The sequence below is a fragment of the Megalobrama amblycephala genome, linkage group LG1 (genome assembly GCF_018812025.1).
Source record: "Megalobrama amblycephala isolate DHTTF-2021 linkage group LG1, ASM1881202v1, whole genome shotgun sequence".
In the NCBI taxonomy this organism is placed as follows: domain Eukaryota; kingdom Metazoa; phylum Chordata; class Actinopteri; order Cypriniformes; family Xenocyprididae; genus Megalobrama; species Megalobrama amblycephala.
Window position 1 is genome coordinate 42,661,738 of NC_063044.1, and position 14,877 is coordinate 42,676,614.

A 14,877-nucleotide genomic window follows, 5' to 3' on the forward strand; every position below is an offset into this window, starting at 1 on the left:
TGTAGAGATACGGCGTTCACGGATATCCACAAAAGATAGGTATTTATTAACAACGAAGGAGATCAACATAACCAAACACAAAGCATAAACATTAGCTTAACATAACATTAACATAAGAACAGACAGGGAGTGAAGGGAGTGAGTCCATATATATAGGGAGTGCTGATGAGGAAGTCCAGGTGTAGATGATCAGTGATGATGGGGAGATGACGAGAGAAGTGAGTGCAGGTGTGGAGACAAGAGGATGATGGGAAATGGAGTTCTGGAGACACGGGATATGTGACATCTATCAAATACCAAGAGATAAAAAATCAAAACCTGACTGTCCCTGTTAGAAGTCATATAATGGGCTGTGGTTGGATCTTCCATCAGGGCAGTGATCCACACCAAACATCAAAACCAACACAAAAATGTGTCACTGAGCCCAAAATGAAGCTTCTGCCATGGCCATCCCAGTCCCCTGACCTGAACCCTAAAGAAAATGAGTGGAGTGAACTGAAGAGAAGAAGCACCAACATGGAGCTGGAATCTGAAGGATCTAGAGAGATTCTGCATGAAGGAATGATTTCTGATGAGTCTGATCTCTTCTCAGGTGTTCTTCAAACTCATCAGGCATTATAGAAGAAGACTCAGAGCCATTATCTTGGGAAAAGGAGGTTGCAAAAAGTATTGAATAAAAGGGTATGACTAATTGCGAGAAATGTGTATTAGAGAAAAAACATTTATCTCATTTAAAATTATTATTCTCCAATGAAAGGTTGGATTTTTGTAGATTTTTTTTTTTTTTTCTTCAAGATCAAAAAGATTAACAATGCAGATTTTTTTTTTCACAGCCTTCTTTGGTCATATTTACTAAGGGTATGAATATTTTTTAGCACAACTGTATGTATGTATATATGTATATGTGTGTGAAATGGGTGGTTTCTTACGGTATGAACAGAAACCAGCCTTTTGTGTTCAGAGAAAAAAAAAAAAAAAAAAAAATATATATATATATAATATGTATATGTATGTATGTATGTATAATATAATGTGTGTGTGTGTGTGTGTGTGTGTGTGTGTGTGTGTAATATCCCCCAAGATATTAGTTGTATTATAAAGGATCCCACACACCCTGGACATTACTGGGAGGGGATACAAATGAATCAATACAAGAACTAACAAATTAAAAAAACAGCTTTCCAAAGGAAGTTGACCCCCGCCCTGACCCTCTACTATGGACTTTTTCCTGAAAGTCATGTGATTTACTGAAAGGAGAGAGCTGATGTCTGATAGCTCTGTAACATCTAATTGGTTGGCATGCACCTTGTTAAACTTGAGTGCAGTTATTTAAGCCCACAATGTAGTGGCAAAAGAATACAACAAAAGAATTCAAGGAAGACACATCTCTTTTATGATAGGCCTATCCAGCAGGAAAAAAAACTAAGTTTGCTGTTTGGAACACAAATTTTCTCAGGTTTGACTTTTTTTTACATTTACATTTATTTGTTATGTTACTTTTATTAAAAGCCAACTAATTGTTTATGATTCATGGGACAATCTGAGAATGTTAGTTCTATTGAAATGTTCCCAGAACAGACCTTAGAGAGTCTTGGTTAGAATGTATGTTTTATGTTATGTTTTGTCTCATGCAGTTTATAGGTGAATAAGGGATGTTCTAAAATGCTCAATGCGAAAGCGCATAACATGGTTTAATGCATCAAAAGACAGTAATATTGGAGGGCACACCTTATTAATGATACATGCAGGCAAGCAAATGAGCCAAGAATATAATAACAACTCACTAAGTTACACGTTACACTGTTTCCCCCATAGAAACCTGCTAATAAAACGTTTAATGTGCCTTAATATCTTGTAGTATGGACCTAGAAATATGACAATACGATTTAAATTTGAATTGTGTAAATTTGAATTATAGACAAGTGTTATTTATCAAAATTGAATATTAAGTGCCATTTTGGTCCGTGTACTTTTGCATTCATTCCTTTTTCTTTATTAAAGGGATAGTTCACCCAAAAATGAAAATTGTTTATCTGCTTACCCCCAGGGCATCCAAGATGTAGGTTACTTTGTTTCTTCAGTAGAACACAAATGATGATTTTTAACTCCAACCGTTGCCATCTGTCAGCCATATAATGCATGGCAATGGGAACTTAAGTACACAGACCCATTTTATATAGTTTTGACTTATTTTTTTTTTAATAATTAGCGTCGCACACCTGTAGGTGATAGATAGGTGCATAGGAAAGAAGACCAGTATAGTCAAAATATGAAAAAACAAAAAAATGAATCCCGCACACTATCAACTTGCAAAACAATAAAAAAGACACTTTATTAGCAATGTTTCGATCGTAAGATCTTCATCAGGCATAAACATTGTATTCAAACTCCATTGTATTTAAAACATCATGAATAACAAAGAATCATCAATATCCAATCAAGATCAGTGATTAAATAATCATTAACACCACATCACATTATTAACTCAACAATTATATAATAAAATAGAATATATATATATATATAATATAAAGGAGTATTATTAATGATATCATATATCTAATGATCATATTTCATAACATCACATTAAACAATGCTTCATCATTCATACCCATAGGTGATAAAGTCTGAAGAGTAAAAATCCAGAACAATTCACGTCTCTGTAAGAGCAATTCAATATCGCCCCCTCTAGGTGGCACACTCACTTTTTCAATCCCACAGAAGCGTAAGGAAGAAACATCATGATTAAAGGATAAAAAATGGGCAGCGACTGGATAGTTAAAGGGTTACTTCAGGATTTAGCATTAAGCTTTGTATTAGTAGAATACCACTAGTATTTTCGAATTACCGTGCTTTCCCCCTTCATATCAGCCCGAGATGAGAGATTTATGCATTTTTATTCTGTAAAAAAGCCTCCGATGACGCAAAAATCGTCATTTTGCGTCATCGGAGGCTTTTTTGGCCAGAGGCATAAAACTACAACCAGTAATAGCAGGTAGTTCCGCATTTTTTCACCACGCCCATACATATGCGCGTTTGAGGTTACTCACGGACATAGATCAAAGATTTTATCAAAAGTGGGTGTCAATTATATTTTTAAGCTTACAGTAATTAACATTATTTTGTTATAGTCTGCACTACATCAGTGGTTCATCTCGCAAATTTATCGGTCTCTGCAGTCATCTCAACCAATACAGCAACAGGCTTTTGTGGTAACGTTAGCATAAATACTTTGATAACAGTCAACTTATATGCAACTTATATGTAATTGTCTATCTAACGTTACTTTGCTAAGTTTGCAGTTTCACTGCTACCTACAACACTACATATAGGCTACTAGAGGCTAGTATCAGCGAGTCTTACCTCTAGGCGAATACGCTTAGGCCGTGTGTCCACCAGAGCGTTTTTAGCCAGCTGAAAACGCTAGGCGCTCTGCTTAAAACGCCCGTCTGTGAGCGCTTCTGCAGCGCAGCTTTTTTTTCCGTTGAGACGCTTTGTTGCTATGATACGGAATATCCACGGCACTGTTTACTTGTAAATGATTTTGCAGGAATTTGTTTCAGCCTTAGGCCGTGTGTCAATTTAGCACCATTTCGCTGTAAATGTATGAACTAACTCACGATTTATAGAATTAATATGTAACAAAGCAAGCCTAGTTTGAATTTTCCTGGGTAATGCCGCCTGTAACCGATAGGCGTGGTTTGGGCGTGGCCTCGCAAGGGCAGCAAAACAAGTGCATTCTGGGAGTTGTTGTCTTTCATCCACATTAGTCAAAAATGCATTTTCTGCCTTTTCTCAGTCTAGAAAGCTCCAAATTCAAAAATAATTTCACATTTCTACTACATAAATGACCAATTTTAAATACACATTCATCTTTCCAGGGGTGAAGTACCCCTTTAACATCTTTTCTTCTGATAGAACTTTTATGTTCACTGATCAGTGGGGGGCGATATTGAATTGCTCTTACAGAGACGTGAATTGTTCTGGATTTTTACTCTTCAGACTTTATCACCTATGGGTATGAATGATGAAGCATTGTTTAATGTGATGTTATGAAATATGATCATTAGATATATGATATCATTAATAATACTCCTTTATATTATATATATATATATATATATATATATATATATATATATATATATATATATATATATATATATTCTATTTTATTATATAATTGTTGAGTTAATAATGTGATGTGGTGTTAATGATTATTTAATCACTGATCTTGATTGGATATTGATGATTCTTTGTTATTCATGATGTTTTAAATATAATGGAGTTTGAATACAATGTTTATGCCTGATGAAGATCTTACGATCGAAACGTTGCTAATAAAGTGTCTTTTTTATTGTTTTGCAAGTTGATAGTGTGCGGGATTCATTTTTTTGTTTTTTCGACTTAATTTTTTTTAAACTTTAATTCTGGAAATTTGATATTTAACAAAATTGAAATTATGGCATAATTTTCTTCATATGCATTTTAAAACAATTATTTTTTTTGTTCTGAATTCTTAGACGGCAAATATTCACTTCTTAAAAATACAGCTTCAAGTTTTCAAGATGAAGAACAAATTTGAAATACTAAATTCAATATCCTAAAATTCAAAACGCAGAAATTCAGATCATACAGAAAGTAGGTCAGAGGTCCAACTTCTGGGTTCCACAGGGAAGAGTAGAGGTTCTCGGAAAAGTTGAATGTTTATAATTTATAATTTATAATGTTTAATTTATATATTTTTTGGTCCTTGGTTTTCATTGATTTTTAACTTCTATTCACTTTTGCATATAGTTCTGTCCCACATTTTGTGTACACAATTTATCTTTTTTTTTTTACTTAGATTTATTTTTCTGCACTAAATAAGTGTTTATATATTGTTGTGAGTAGATGACTTGACAATTAAAGCAATGAAATGTCAAATTTCAAATTTATCCATCAATTATATAACAAAATTATTATACAAAAAGTTATGACTGTATTTTCAATAATTTGTCACAAATATTTAGGGAAACTGATAAAAACTGAAAGGTAATTAAAGATAGTGAAACACTTAACTAATGGTGGCCAGTTATAGCACCTAAAATATACACTGTTCCTTACACATTCACATATTTTAACTTAATGTTGAAAAAAATAGACATTATTTGTCAACAACCTATGTACAGTGTGCTTATTATTAGTGATTTCTTTTTCAGTGCAGTTGTCATATTTGTAGTGGTTATATATTTTGAATATTATGTCAATATCTGTGAGGCCATTTATCATAATATTTTCTAGGGTGCCACAAACTACAGGCCGGCCCTATGTGAACTTGACAAGAGTGATTAGAAGATCTAAGTCATCATAACCTGGTGTTTTAAAAATCAAGCAGTATGGGTAAGATATTGTGATTTATACAATTGTATAACATCAATATGCTATACGTGCTGAGCATATTTTAAGATGTTAGTATTTCTGATGACATTTGATCTTCCTTCTTCCTTCAATTGTTGCAGTGCCAGAAGAAGCAGTAGAAGAACAAAGGGCAACTCTACGATACACACTGCAAGCAACATGGAAACAAACACCCCTAACAGTAACAATAGCAATGACAGTCGCAGTAGCTGCAGCAGTAGTAGCAATGGTGGGAACAACAATAGCTGAAGCAGTAGTAGGAGCAACAGCAGGAGCAGCAGCTGGAACTTGCATTTTACAATCACTATGGGAAGAAAGTAGAACAGGAGCAGCAGCAGTAGCAGTAACAGCAGTTGCAGGAGGCCTGGCAGGAACAGCAGCAGCAATCTTGCGATCACTGGTAGCAGCACAATCATTAACAGGATCAGCAGTAGCTGGAGCAATGGCAGGAGCTGCAATAGTAGCAATAGCAGGAACACAATTACAGTGGGTGATAAATATACTACAGATGGCAACAGATAAACTACAATGGGTTTTAGCCTTTGTTAAAAGAGTAAAAGCAGCAGTACAATGGGGCAGACATGTATTACCCACAGCAACACTAATTGTAGGATCAGGATCAGCAGCAATAGCAGCAGCAACAGCATCATTAGGAAGGGCATCACAAGAAGAACCAACAGCACCACCACGAGAAAAACGAACAGCACCACCACGAGAAGAACCAACAGCACCACCACGAGAAGGACCAACAGCACCACCACGAGAAGAACCAACAGCACCACCACGAGAAGAACCAACAGCACCACCACGAGAAGAACCAACAGCACCACCACGAGAAGAACCAACAGCACCACCACGAGAAGAACCAACAGCACCACCACAAGAAGAATCAACAGCACCACCACAAGAATCAACAGCACCACAAGAATCAACAGCATCAAGCGGAGCATCACAGTTAGTATCATCAGCATCAAGAGAAACATCATTTGCAGTATCAGCAGCATCAAGAGGAGCATCACTGGCAGCATCAGGAGTATCAGGAGGAGCATCACTGGCAGCATCAGGAGTATCAGGAGGAGCAGCATCAGGAGTATCAGGAGGAGCCTCACTGGCAGCATCAGGAGTATCAGGAGGAGTCTCACTGGCAGCATCAGGAGTATCAGGAGGAGTCTCACTGGCAGCATCAGGAGTATCAGTAGGAGCATCACTGGCATCATCAGGAGTATCAGTAGGAGCATTACTGGCATCATCAGTAGTATCAGTAGGAGCATTACTGGCATCATCAGTAGTATCAGTAGGAGCATTACTGGCAGCATCAGGAGTATCAGTAGGAGCATTACTGGCATCATCAGTAGGAATGGTGAGTTTTATTATGTTGGCCCACCTCAGGTTTTGACTTAGCATGCTATATCTTCACTATAAAAAATAAAACAAAAATAATAATAAAAATTCCTAGTTTTACAGAAAGTAGTTTTTTTTTTTTTTTTTAAGATTTTGTTTCATTTTTAATTGTACTCAAAACACTGCTGTTATTTTAGTTATTATGACATTAATGACAAATTACAGTAATTCTAATTTTTTAAACATAAATATTACTGTATTTTATACAGTATTTTTTTTCTGAAATTACATACAAATGTATGAAAAAATAATCTGTTTCTTCTGCAAATGAAGAAAACATTTACATTTACATTTATTCATTTGGTAGACGCTTTTATCCAAAGCGACTTACAAGTGAGGAATACAACAAGCAAGTCGCCATGACGAGGCAAATAGACAAGAAGTGCTCATAATACAAGTTATAGGCAGTGCTCAGATTATCCTAAACTACAATAGAGAGGGATTAGAGGAAGTGAAAGGATAGAAATAAGAAGTTTTTTTTTTGTTTGTTTTGTTTTTTTGCACATGCAAATAGAAAAAACACCAGCAAATAAAGAAAACAAATTCGCTGCAAAAGTCCACAACACTTGCAAATAGACAAACGTGCTGCAAAAGTCCACAACACTTACAAATAGTGAAACACACCGCAAACGTCTACAACACTTACAAATAGACAAACGCGCCGCAAACGTCAACAACACTTACAAATAGACAAACACGCCGCAAACGTCAACAACACTTACAAATAGACAAACGCGCCGCAAACGTCAACACTTACAAATAGACAAACGCGCCACAAACGTCAACAACACTTACAAATAGACAAACGCGCCACAAACGTCAACAACACTTACAAATAGACAAACGCGCCGCAAACGTCAACAACACTTACACAGGGCTCTCAAGTTTTGGAGACAGGCAAGAGTGACATCTAGCCTAATTCTTGGAAGAAAAAAAAAGCTATGGAATGGCTTCAGATGACTTTGAATATAGTGCACGAAAACTAAATTAATGCTAGTCTACTAATTTTGCTCTATGACTCCCACTTTTGCCATATAAAGGAGCGCAATTATCAGACGGTAATTTAAATATCGCGTCATATCCGTATTCATATTTTGAGACTGTGGCGGGACCAATTAGAATGTGGCGGGCCACCACAGTCTAGTCAATGTATGGGAAACACTGATCCATGGCCAGGATATAAAATGTGACATGATTTTAAAAGTGACCTATAACATCGACGATGCAATACACTTTAATTTATTTAGTGCTAATAAAATTATTAAAACTATTTGGAGAGAGAGATGTTTAATGTAACAAAATGTCAGTCATCGTGTGATAGCAAAACATAACTAGGCCTAGACTACTTGTTCTGAGCAGGTGTCAATGAACAGGCTGTAAAACTGTTGTCTAAGTTCACACTCATGAAAAACTGAAGCTGATTATCTGATTATCTAACAGCAGTCAAGTTGTCATTGTTTGTGTCAAACAAGTTGTGAATTTGTTGTAACATTAAAACAGGAGATCATGACTTACTCTGTGCTCAAAGTGATGCTCGAGGATGATGGTGAACAATTCCAGGATATGCTTTTTTTTCATTGGTTGTTGCGTTAAATCTTACCCAGATACAATAGTGCTATTTTCTGATTGGCTATTGTGTAGCCTCTTTCTTTTTTTTTTGATTGGCTGATAAGTGGCAGGTTCGAGACGCGCTTGATTCCTGCCCGGTTCCATAGAGAGAGCGGCGCGGCCAGATACATTTTGGGCGCTGCGGCATATTAAATATATGATAAATAGTTTTTCTGCGTGAGAAATACAATGTGTGGCGGGAGTGCGTGACAAAAGACCGAAATGAGTGACTGTCACGCTTATATATAATATACTGTGAAGCTTATATATAATATAAGCTTCAGTCCACTATAATTTTGAGCGGTTAAGGCCCAGGTATATTTCATAAGGGTATTCTTATTATTATGCTACTTTTATTGTTAAAATAATATTGTAATTCACTTGCATGCGATATCATACCACATCACCGCATAACGATGCATTCTGCAAGAAATATTTTTTTTAGATTGTCTAGACTATTTTAAGTCGTAAAGTGAGCAGGATATACAATGCAAATGCAAAAATGAAAAATTGAAACCAGACGTTCATTTTTTTTGTTTTTCGGTTACATCATCAATGGATATTTGCCATTTTTCCCCCTTTTTTCAATTTTACTTTTGCTAAATTATGACTTTAGAAACAATCATTTGAATAAATGAAATCTAACCGATTTTCTATTTTTTCCATTTTTTGTAATTTGCGCCGTGGGCTGTACCATTAGCGCGGGGGTGTGGCCGCGGACTACCATCATCTCACTGATGTAACTGCTTTATTTACACTGCATGCAAGTTGAGGATTAGTTTAAAAGAATGGAGGATGACCTTTTTCACTCAAAGTGCTATCATTTTTAATTATTACTATAATAACTGTGCTAAATATAAGGCAGTCTCAGACTGGCCATCGCGAGCAGCTGGGAAAAGTGAAATCCCGATGGCTTGGCTGATTTGGCACATTCCAGTTTGTTTGTATTTACTTATTCGTTATTACTTTATTTTATTAATATACATTATGCACTTGGTCAGGGGGTGCATTTTACTTGGTAGGCTACAGTACAACCACGAGATCCCACGTCCTTCACGTCAATATAGCATGAAAGATAAAAAGACCACCAAGCAAAAATATACAAAAAATTATTAAAAAAAAAAATACAAAAAAATGTTAATTTTTTTGCTCTTGTTTGTAATACAATATTTGTACAGTAAAAATGCAGATGTTTTTTTTAGCGGGCATGTTCGTTACCACGGCAACCAGCTTGAGCTTCCGCACTTCACACGCACACGCATTTGTTCATTTAAAATAACCTTAAATCGAGCGCAGTTATTAACTATGTTCATTACAGTAGAGGCGGTTCGCAGAAGATGAGGCGAATCTGATATATCTATGCCGCAAGTCAAGAGCACTATGATTTATTTCAATTATTAATTTCAATAAATAAATACAAATAGGCTACTTTGATTTGGCACATTGCCCATTTTGTTTGTAGTTATTTATTGACTTATTCGTTATTATTTATTTCCTGTGGTGTACCCAAATGATTACTGCGGGAATCCACCATTCGATAATCGTATAAGCCTATAGTTCTTGACAGCGTTAAAGCTAGCCTATAGGCCAATTCACACCGCACCGACAACAGCCAACAAATGGCAACAAACTCGTCTGTTGGAGTTTGTTGGATCGGTGTGATACCTCTGTTGGCATCTGTTGGCGTTGGTCGGAGTCGGTTTTCACCCGACTGAACATGTTTAATCGGCGTTTGTCAGGTCGTGGAATGTCTGAGCAGTGTGAACAGTTTTCCAACAAAAGACAACCAACTCTGACATAATCTGACCTGTTCACGAACCGTTGCCATGACGATGAGGCAAGGCCCCATGGCGCGGACTCCGCGCCATAGTCGCCAGCAAAGACCCCAGCTAACAAAAAAAGGTCCCCAGAACGTCCCCTGAATGGCCTCTGCGAACGTCCCCCGAACGTCCATGTGTAGGGTCCTCTGGCTGTCCCGGGGACGTCCGCAAAGACGTCCTCCGGACGTTCACGGGGACGTTCACAGGACGTTCAGCGGCCATTCGGGACGTTTAGGGGACTTTCGATTAAGTCCTCTTATTGTTTTTTTTATTTTACTTCTAGGTTAACAAAAGAACACAAACACGTTGTAAGGAGAAAAATACATTTATTTATTTATAATAAATGAGCAGTTTCATAATTGTTGTGCTCTTTCCGTGTGTGTGTGTGTGTGTGTGTGTGTGTGTGTGTGTGTGTGTGTGTGTGTGTGTGTGTGTGTGTGTGTGTGTGTATGCAGTTGTGCACGCGCGTCTCTTGTTGTCAGCTGTGGTAGTCCGATGGCAGTTTTTTCGATGGCTTCTAACCTAAAACGACAAAATGAACACATTCAATAATGTTTCAGGTATCGTTTGTCTATTAAGAAACATTTGTTACTGACAATTTGGATTCGTGAGACCAAGATTAGCGTACATTTGAAGATAGGCCGTAACGGTCAGCCGCGACGGGCAACAACTTCAGCAAACGTTTGTAAATGTAATCTTGTCATATAATTTAAACTTTACAAGATAAACAGTGGTTATGGTAGCTAATGTCTGCTAAACTAAAATTTAAAATACCTTTTCGACCGACGAAAGAGAAAACTCAAGGCCTCATCTGAGAAAATCACCGGCAGGACCGTTAACTGTCGACGCAACCGAGCGTTGCCATGGATACATGCGCGTAACCTAAAGAATGACGTCACTGGATCGTCACTTGCTTGTATCTCACAGTGTGGCTATATTACACTTTTTGCCACATGCTATACCTTTCTTATGTGTAAAAATTAAAGTAATTTTTTTAAAATAACTTTTCTTTAATAAAACCATGTTTGACAGGTATTTATGGGTATAGGAATTGTCTTACCTGTGTTATTTTCCAATTTCTTTGCCAGCAAAGTGCTTTTCCATTCTTCATCTTTTCTTTGGCTGCATTCATCAGTTGAAGTCAATAACATTATTTTAGAGCTCCAGTTCAGGGTGATTGGGACACTTTTTACCATTGAGATGACTTGGATAAAATGTCCCATTCTTATATTATCCCACATCTTATATTCAGTAGCCTACTATTGGGGGGCATCATGATTTTGATGTTTAAAATGATAACTGCTGAAAGCACACATGATCTGATGACATCTTTAATTAGTTAGTAGGTTGAAGTTACTCCATTATTTTTTCCCATAGGCTAACATGAAAGTTGTTCATTTTTAATATTTACTTCATTTTACAATGAATGGGTCATTCTACAGAAAAGTCAACTTTTCTGTCCCTTTACAGAAATATTACACTTGAAAACACTTTTTTTTATATTGAAAACAATTTTTTAAAATATTTTAATGTGAAACAATATTTGAACAATTAAACCTTCTTGCGCATCAATGTGGCAGTATTTGTTTTTTAATTATAAAAATTCCAAACAGCACAGAAGTGCTCGTCCCCACAGTCATGTGGGAAAGTGCTTTATTTTGAGCTCAGAAACAGGGTTTAAATACAATAATGTATGCATAACTGTCAAATATATTATGTAAATGACATAAAAAAACAAAAACAAATGCTGAATAAATATTATAAAATATATATAAAAAAAAAAAACCCTGGTGTTGTGTCACTGGTGTTACCTTTAACAAAAATCTCTTATTTTGAAATAAAAATCACACTGTTGACATCAATTGACTACCTTCTTCCTATTTCCTGAAGATCCATGAAGAAAGACACATGGAAAGTCCACTATCTCTTTTCAGTTATCAGAAATTTTAATTAGAAAATCATAATTTCATATGAAGCTTTTAGTTGAAGTCACTGGTGTGACCTACTTTATTATTAGGGAATTTTAAAAAACTAGAATACAAATGGATTAAACTACTTAATTTAGTGAATATACCATGATTGACAACATGTACCTTGCAGCAGCCATAAAATGCATTTTTCATGAAAAATGTCACTGGTGTTACTGTCACTGGTGTTGTTTATAGAAAAAAAACTTTATTCAAAGCTATTTATTTAGTTATTTTGCATAAAATAGCACTAAATAATGTGATTCTAACTTTTTTTCCTATTGTTAATCCTCCTTTGGTCAGATATGGCTAAATTGAGGGTATTTGGCTAAACTGAGAAGCTGAGAAGCAGCGACTTTACGGACAGCGTATTTTACAGACATTTTTAAAATGTTGTTTATGATCTTTTACTGACTGCTTTCAAGTGTCAATGAAAAGTCTTTGATTGTATAAAAAATGTAAAAAATTTAGTCTCCTCTCCTTGATTATAGTTGAAGAATAAGTAGGCTATCTTTGGTCGTATCTGTCACTGGTGATTCATTGTGTCACTGTTGTTACTGTTTTTTGTCTGTCTCATTAAATAAAATGTGTTATATGTGACATGATAATACTTTTACATTCATTGAATTCTGCTAAACTCAAGAATTGAGATGTAAAGGATTGCATTACTTGTTTATAACTGTTTTTCAAATATTTCCATTGTTATAGCAAATACATGCATAATTAAATTAGCATAATTCAATAACTTTTAACTAACCTGATTGGAAAAAAAAAAACACATAATCTCCTTATTTTTTTCATTATCTTTTTTTCTGTAACTCTGACTGCATGTGCTGAAAAAAATTGAGAAATATCATTTCATAAAAATGTTTAAAATGCCAGAGAAGTATGGTAACACCAGTGACAAAAAAATGGTACATGCTGTCTTTAAATGCACAAAATAATAATAATAATAATAATAATAATAAATCATAAAGCTGTCATTTGTATTCATAAAGTCAATGTGTAATATAATAATGTGGTCTAAGTTTAAACGTTAGAAAAAGAAATACATTTTAAGACATTTTGTCATACCAAAAGTGGACTTTTCTGTAGAATGACCCGAATTCAACTACTATTTTTACTTTAAGTAAAACCATAATATCAACCTGCACAACAAAACAATCATGGTTTCTGTAAATCCATTATCATGTTTAAAGGGATTTTTAAGGAACACAACCTCCTTTAAATCCAGTAGGTTTAGTTTCATTTGCCCTTTGTTTGAGTTTCAAGGTGTAAGGTCTGTTGATAAAAGGCAACGCTGTTTTTTTTTTTTTACAAGTGTTGTTATGGAAATACCAGATGAGGGACGTCAGTAGGACTTTCGCAAACTGGCAAGGACTTGAATGTCCTCCGAACGTCCGTCAGCGAACGTTACAAAGCGGACCAAACGCGGACGTCCCCCGAACGTCCGGCGAACGTCCGCCAGCGAACGTTAAAAAGCGGACCAAACGCGGACGTCCCCCGAACGTCCGCCAGCGGACGTTAAAAAGCGGACCAAACGCGGACGTCCCCCGAACGTCCGTCAGCGAACGTTACAAAGCGGACCAAACGCGGACCTTAACGGACGTTCACAACGTCCGGGGGACGTCCCTTGTTTGCTGGGACAGCTGTTTGATCGCACTCGCGCCTCACGCACACACAACAAAGGGGAAACGTGACATTGTAGCTTGTTCCTTATAAAAAATAAAATACAGTTAAAAAAAAAACAAAAACATATTGCTCAAGTTAGTCCGTAGTGCAATCCGTGCCATTCAATAAGAGCACTGCTCGACTTCACCGAAAGAGAGATAACCACCATGAGAGCAATGCAGGTTTACCTTCAGTTTCATTTTAAATTAATTCGTTTTGGCTTGTTTAGCTACATGGTTGTATCCACAAGTTTCCTACGCCCCATGAGGCCTTGCTATAGAGAAAATGCTATAGAGAATACGAATCTGACGTCACGCCGCATTGAGTTCTGGGTAACTTCTTTGTTTATTCGCCATCTTGACAGGATCGCTCAGCCTTTCCGTAATTGTGATAGTAACTCAGATCATCGTTCTGAGAGAAAACAAGACAGTGAAAAACGTTTTTTCGCCTTTTCTACGTGTAAAAACACCAGCAGGTCGAGGAGATGACGAGAAGACGCCGGATGGCAAATCTATTATTAATGGCACTGATTAAACCCACTGCTTATCACTCAATAAAAGAATGGCATTGCTAAGTGTTTTTGAACGTTTTGATTTCGTTTGGTTTAATAATTAACATTACCTTTGCAAGTCTGACTCTCACTGCGCTCATGAATTAGCAGAACTTGATGGGGACATTCAAATGCTTAACAAGAAAAACGCTTCATGTGACAAACAATTCTGTACATATTTATTAAAGCATACTGCGTGGAGATACGCAAATGAGCCCAAAATATGAACGCAACGCGTTTATAAAAACGGTTTCCTCTCGTGTCCTCTCAAGAAAAGGCTTAATGCACTTAGACTGATATTAAAGAGACCAAATTCTATTTACAAATAAAGCACATGCAGAAAAACGGATGAGACCAAAATATAAACTTTCAGTATCACTTAAAATGCAAGCATTTTATACATTTTCTTCATAACGGTTTTATAAAGGTATGAAATTGCTTAGTGTGGTTGTCATTTGTT

At 36.2% G+C, this 14,877-nt stretch overlaps 1 protein-coding gene and 1 long non-coding RNA gene across 3 annotated transcripts in view; one reads left to right on the top strand and one right to left on the bottom strand.

The window, feature by feature from the left end:
* The first annotated feature begins 1,237 nt into the window (after positions 1 to 1,237).
* Positions 1,238 to 14,877, top strand: part of LOC125270346 (interferon-induced very large GTPase 1-like) — a 45,799-nt gene continuing 32,159 nt past the window's right edge. For both annotated transcript variants that reach the window (XM_048193829.1, XM_048193838.1), the window contains exons 1-3: positions 1,238 to 1,456; positions 5,284 to 5,382; positions 5,502 to 6,760. In XM_048193829.1, the coding sequence (XP_048049786.1) occupies positions 5,379 to 5,382; positions 5,502 to 6,760 (1,263 nt within the window). In that variant the 5' untranslated portion in view covers positions 1,238 to 1,456; positions 5,284 to 5,378. The remainder of the gene's footprint in view (positions 1,457 to 5,283; positions 5,383 to 5,501; positions 6,761 to 14,877) is intronic.
* On the bottom strand, positions 10,600 to 11,092 carry LOC125270381. The gene is made up of 2 exons (XR_007185343.1): positions 11,004 to 11,092; positions 10,600 to 10,751 (listed from the first exon to the last, which is right to left on the bottom strand). It is a non-coding gene; the product is annotated as an uncharacterized LOC125270381 (long non-coding RNA).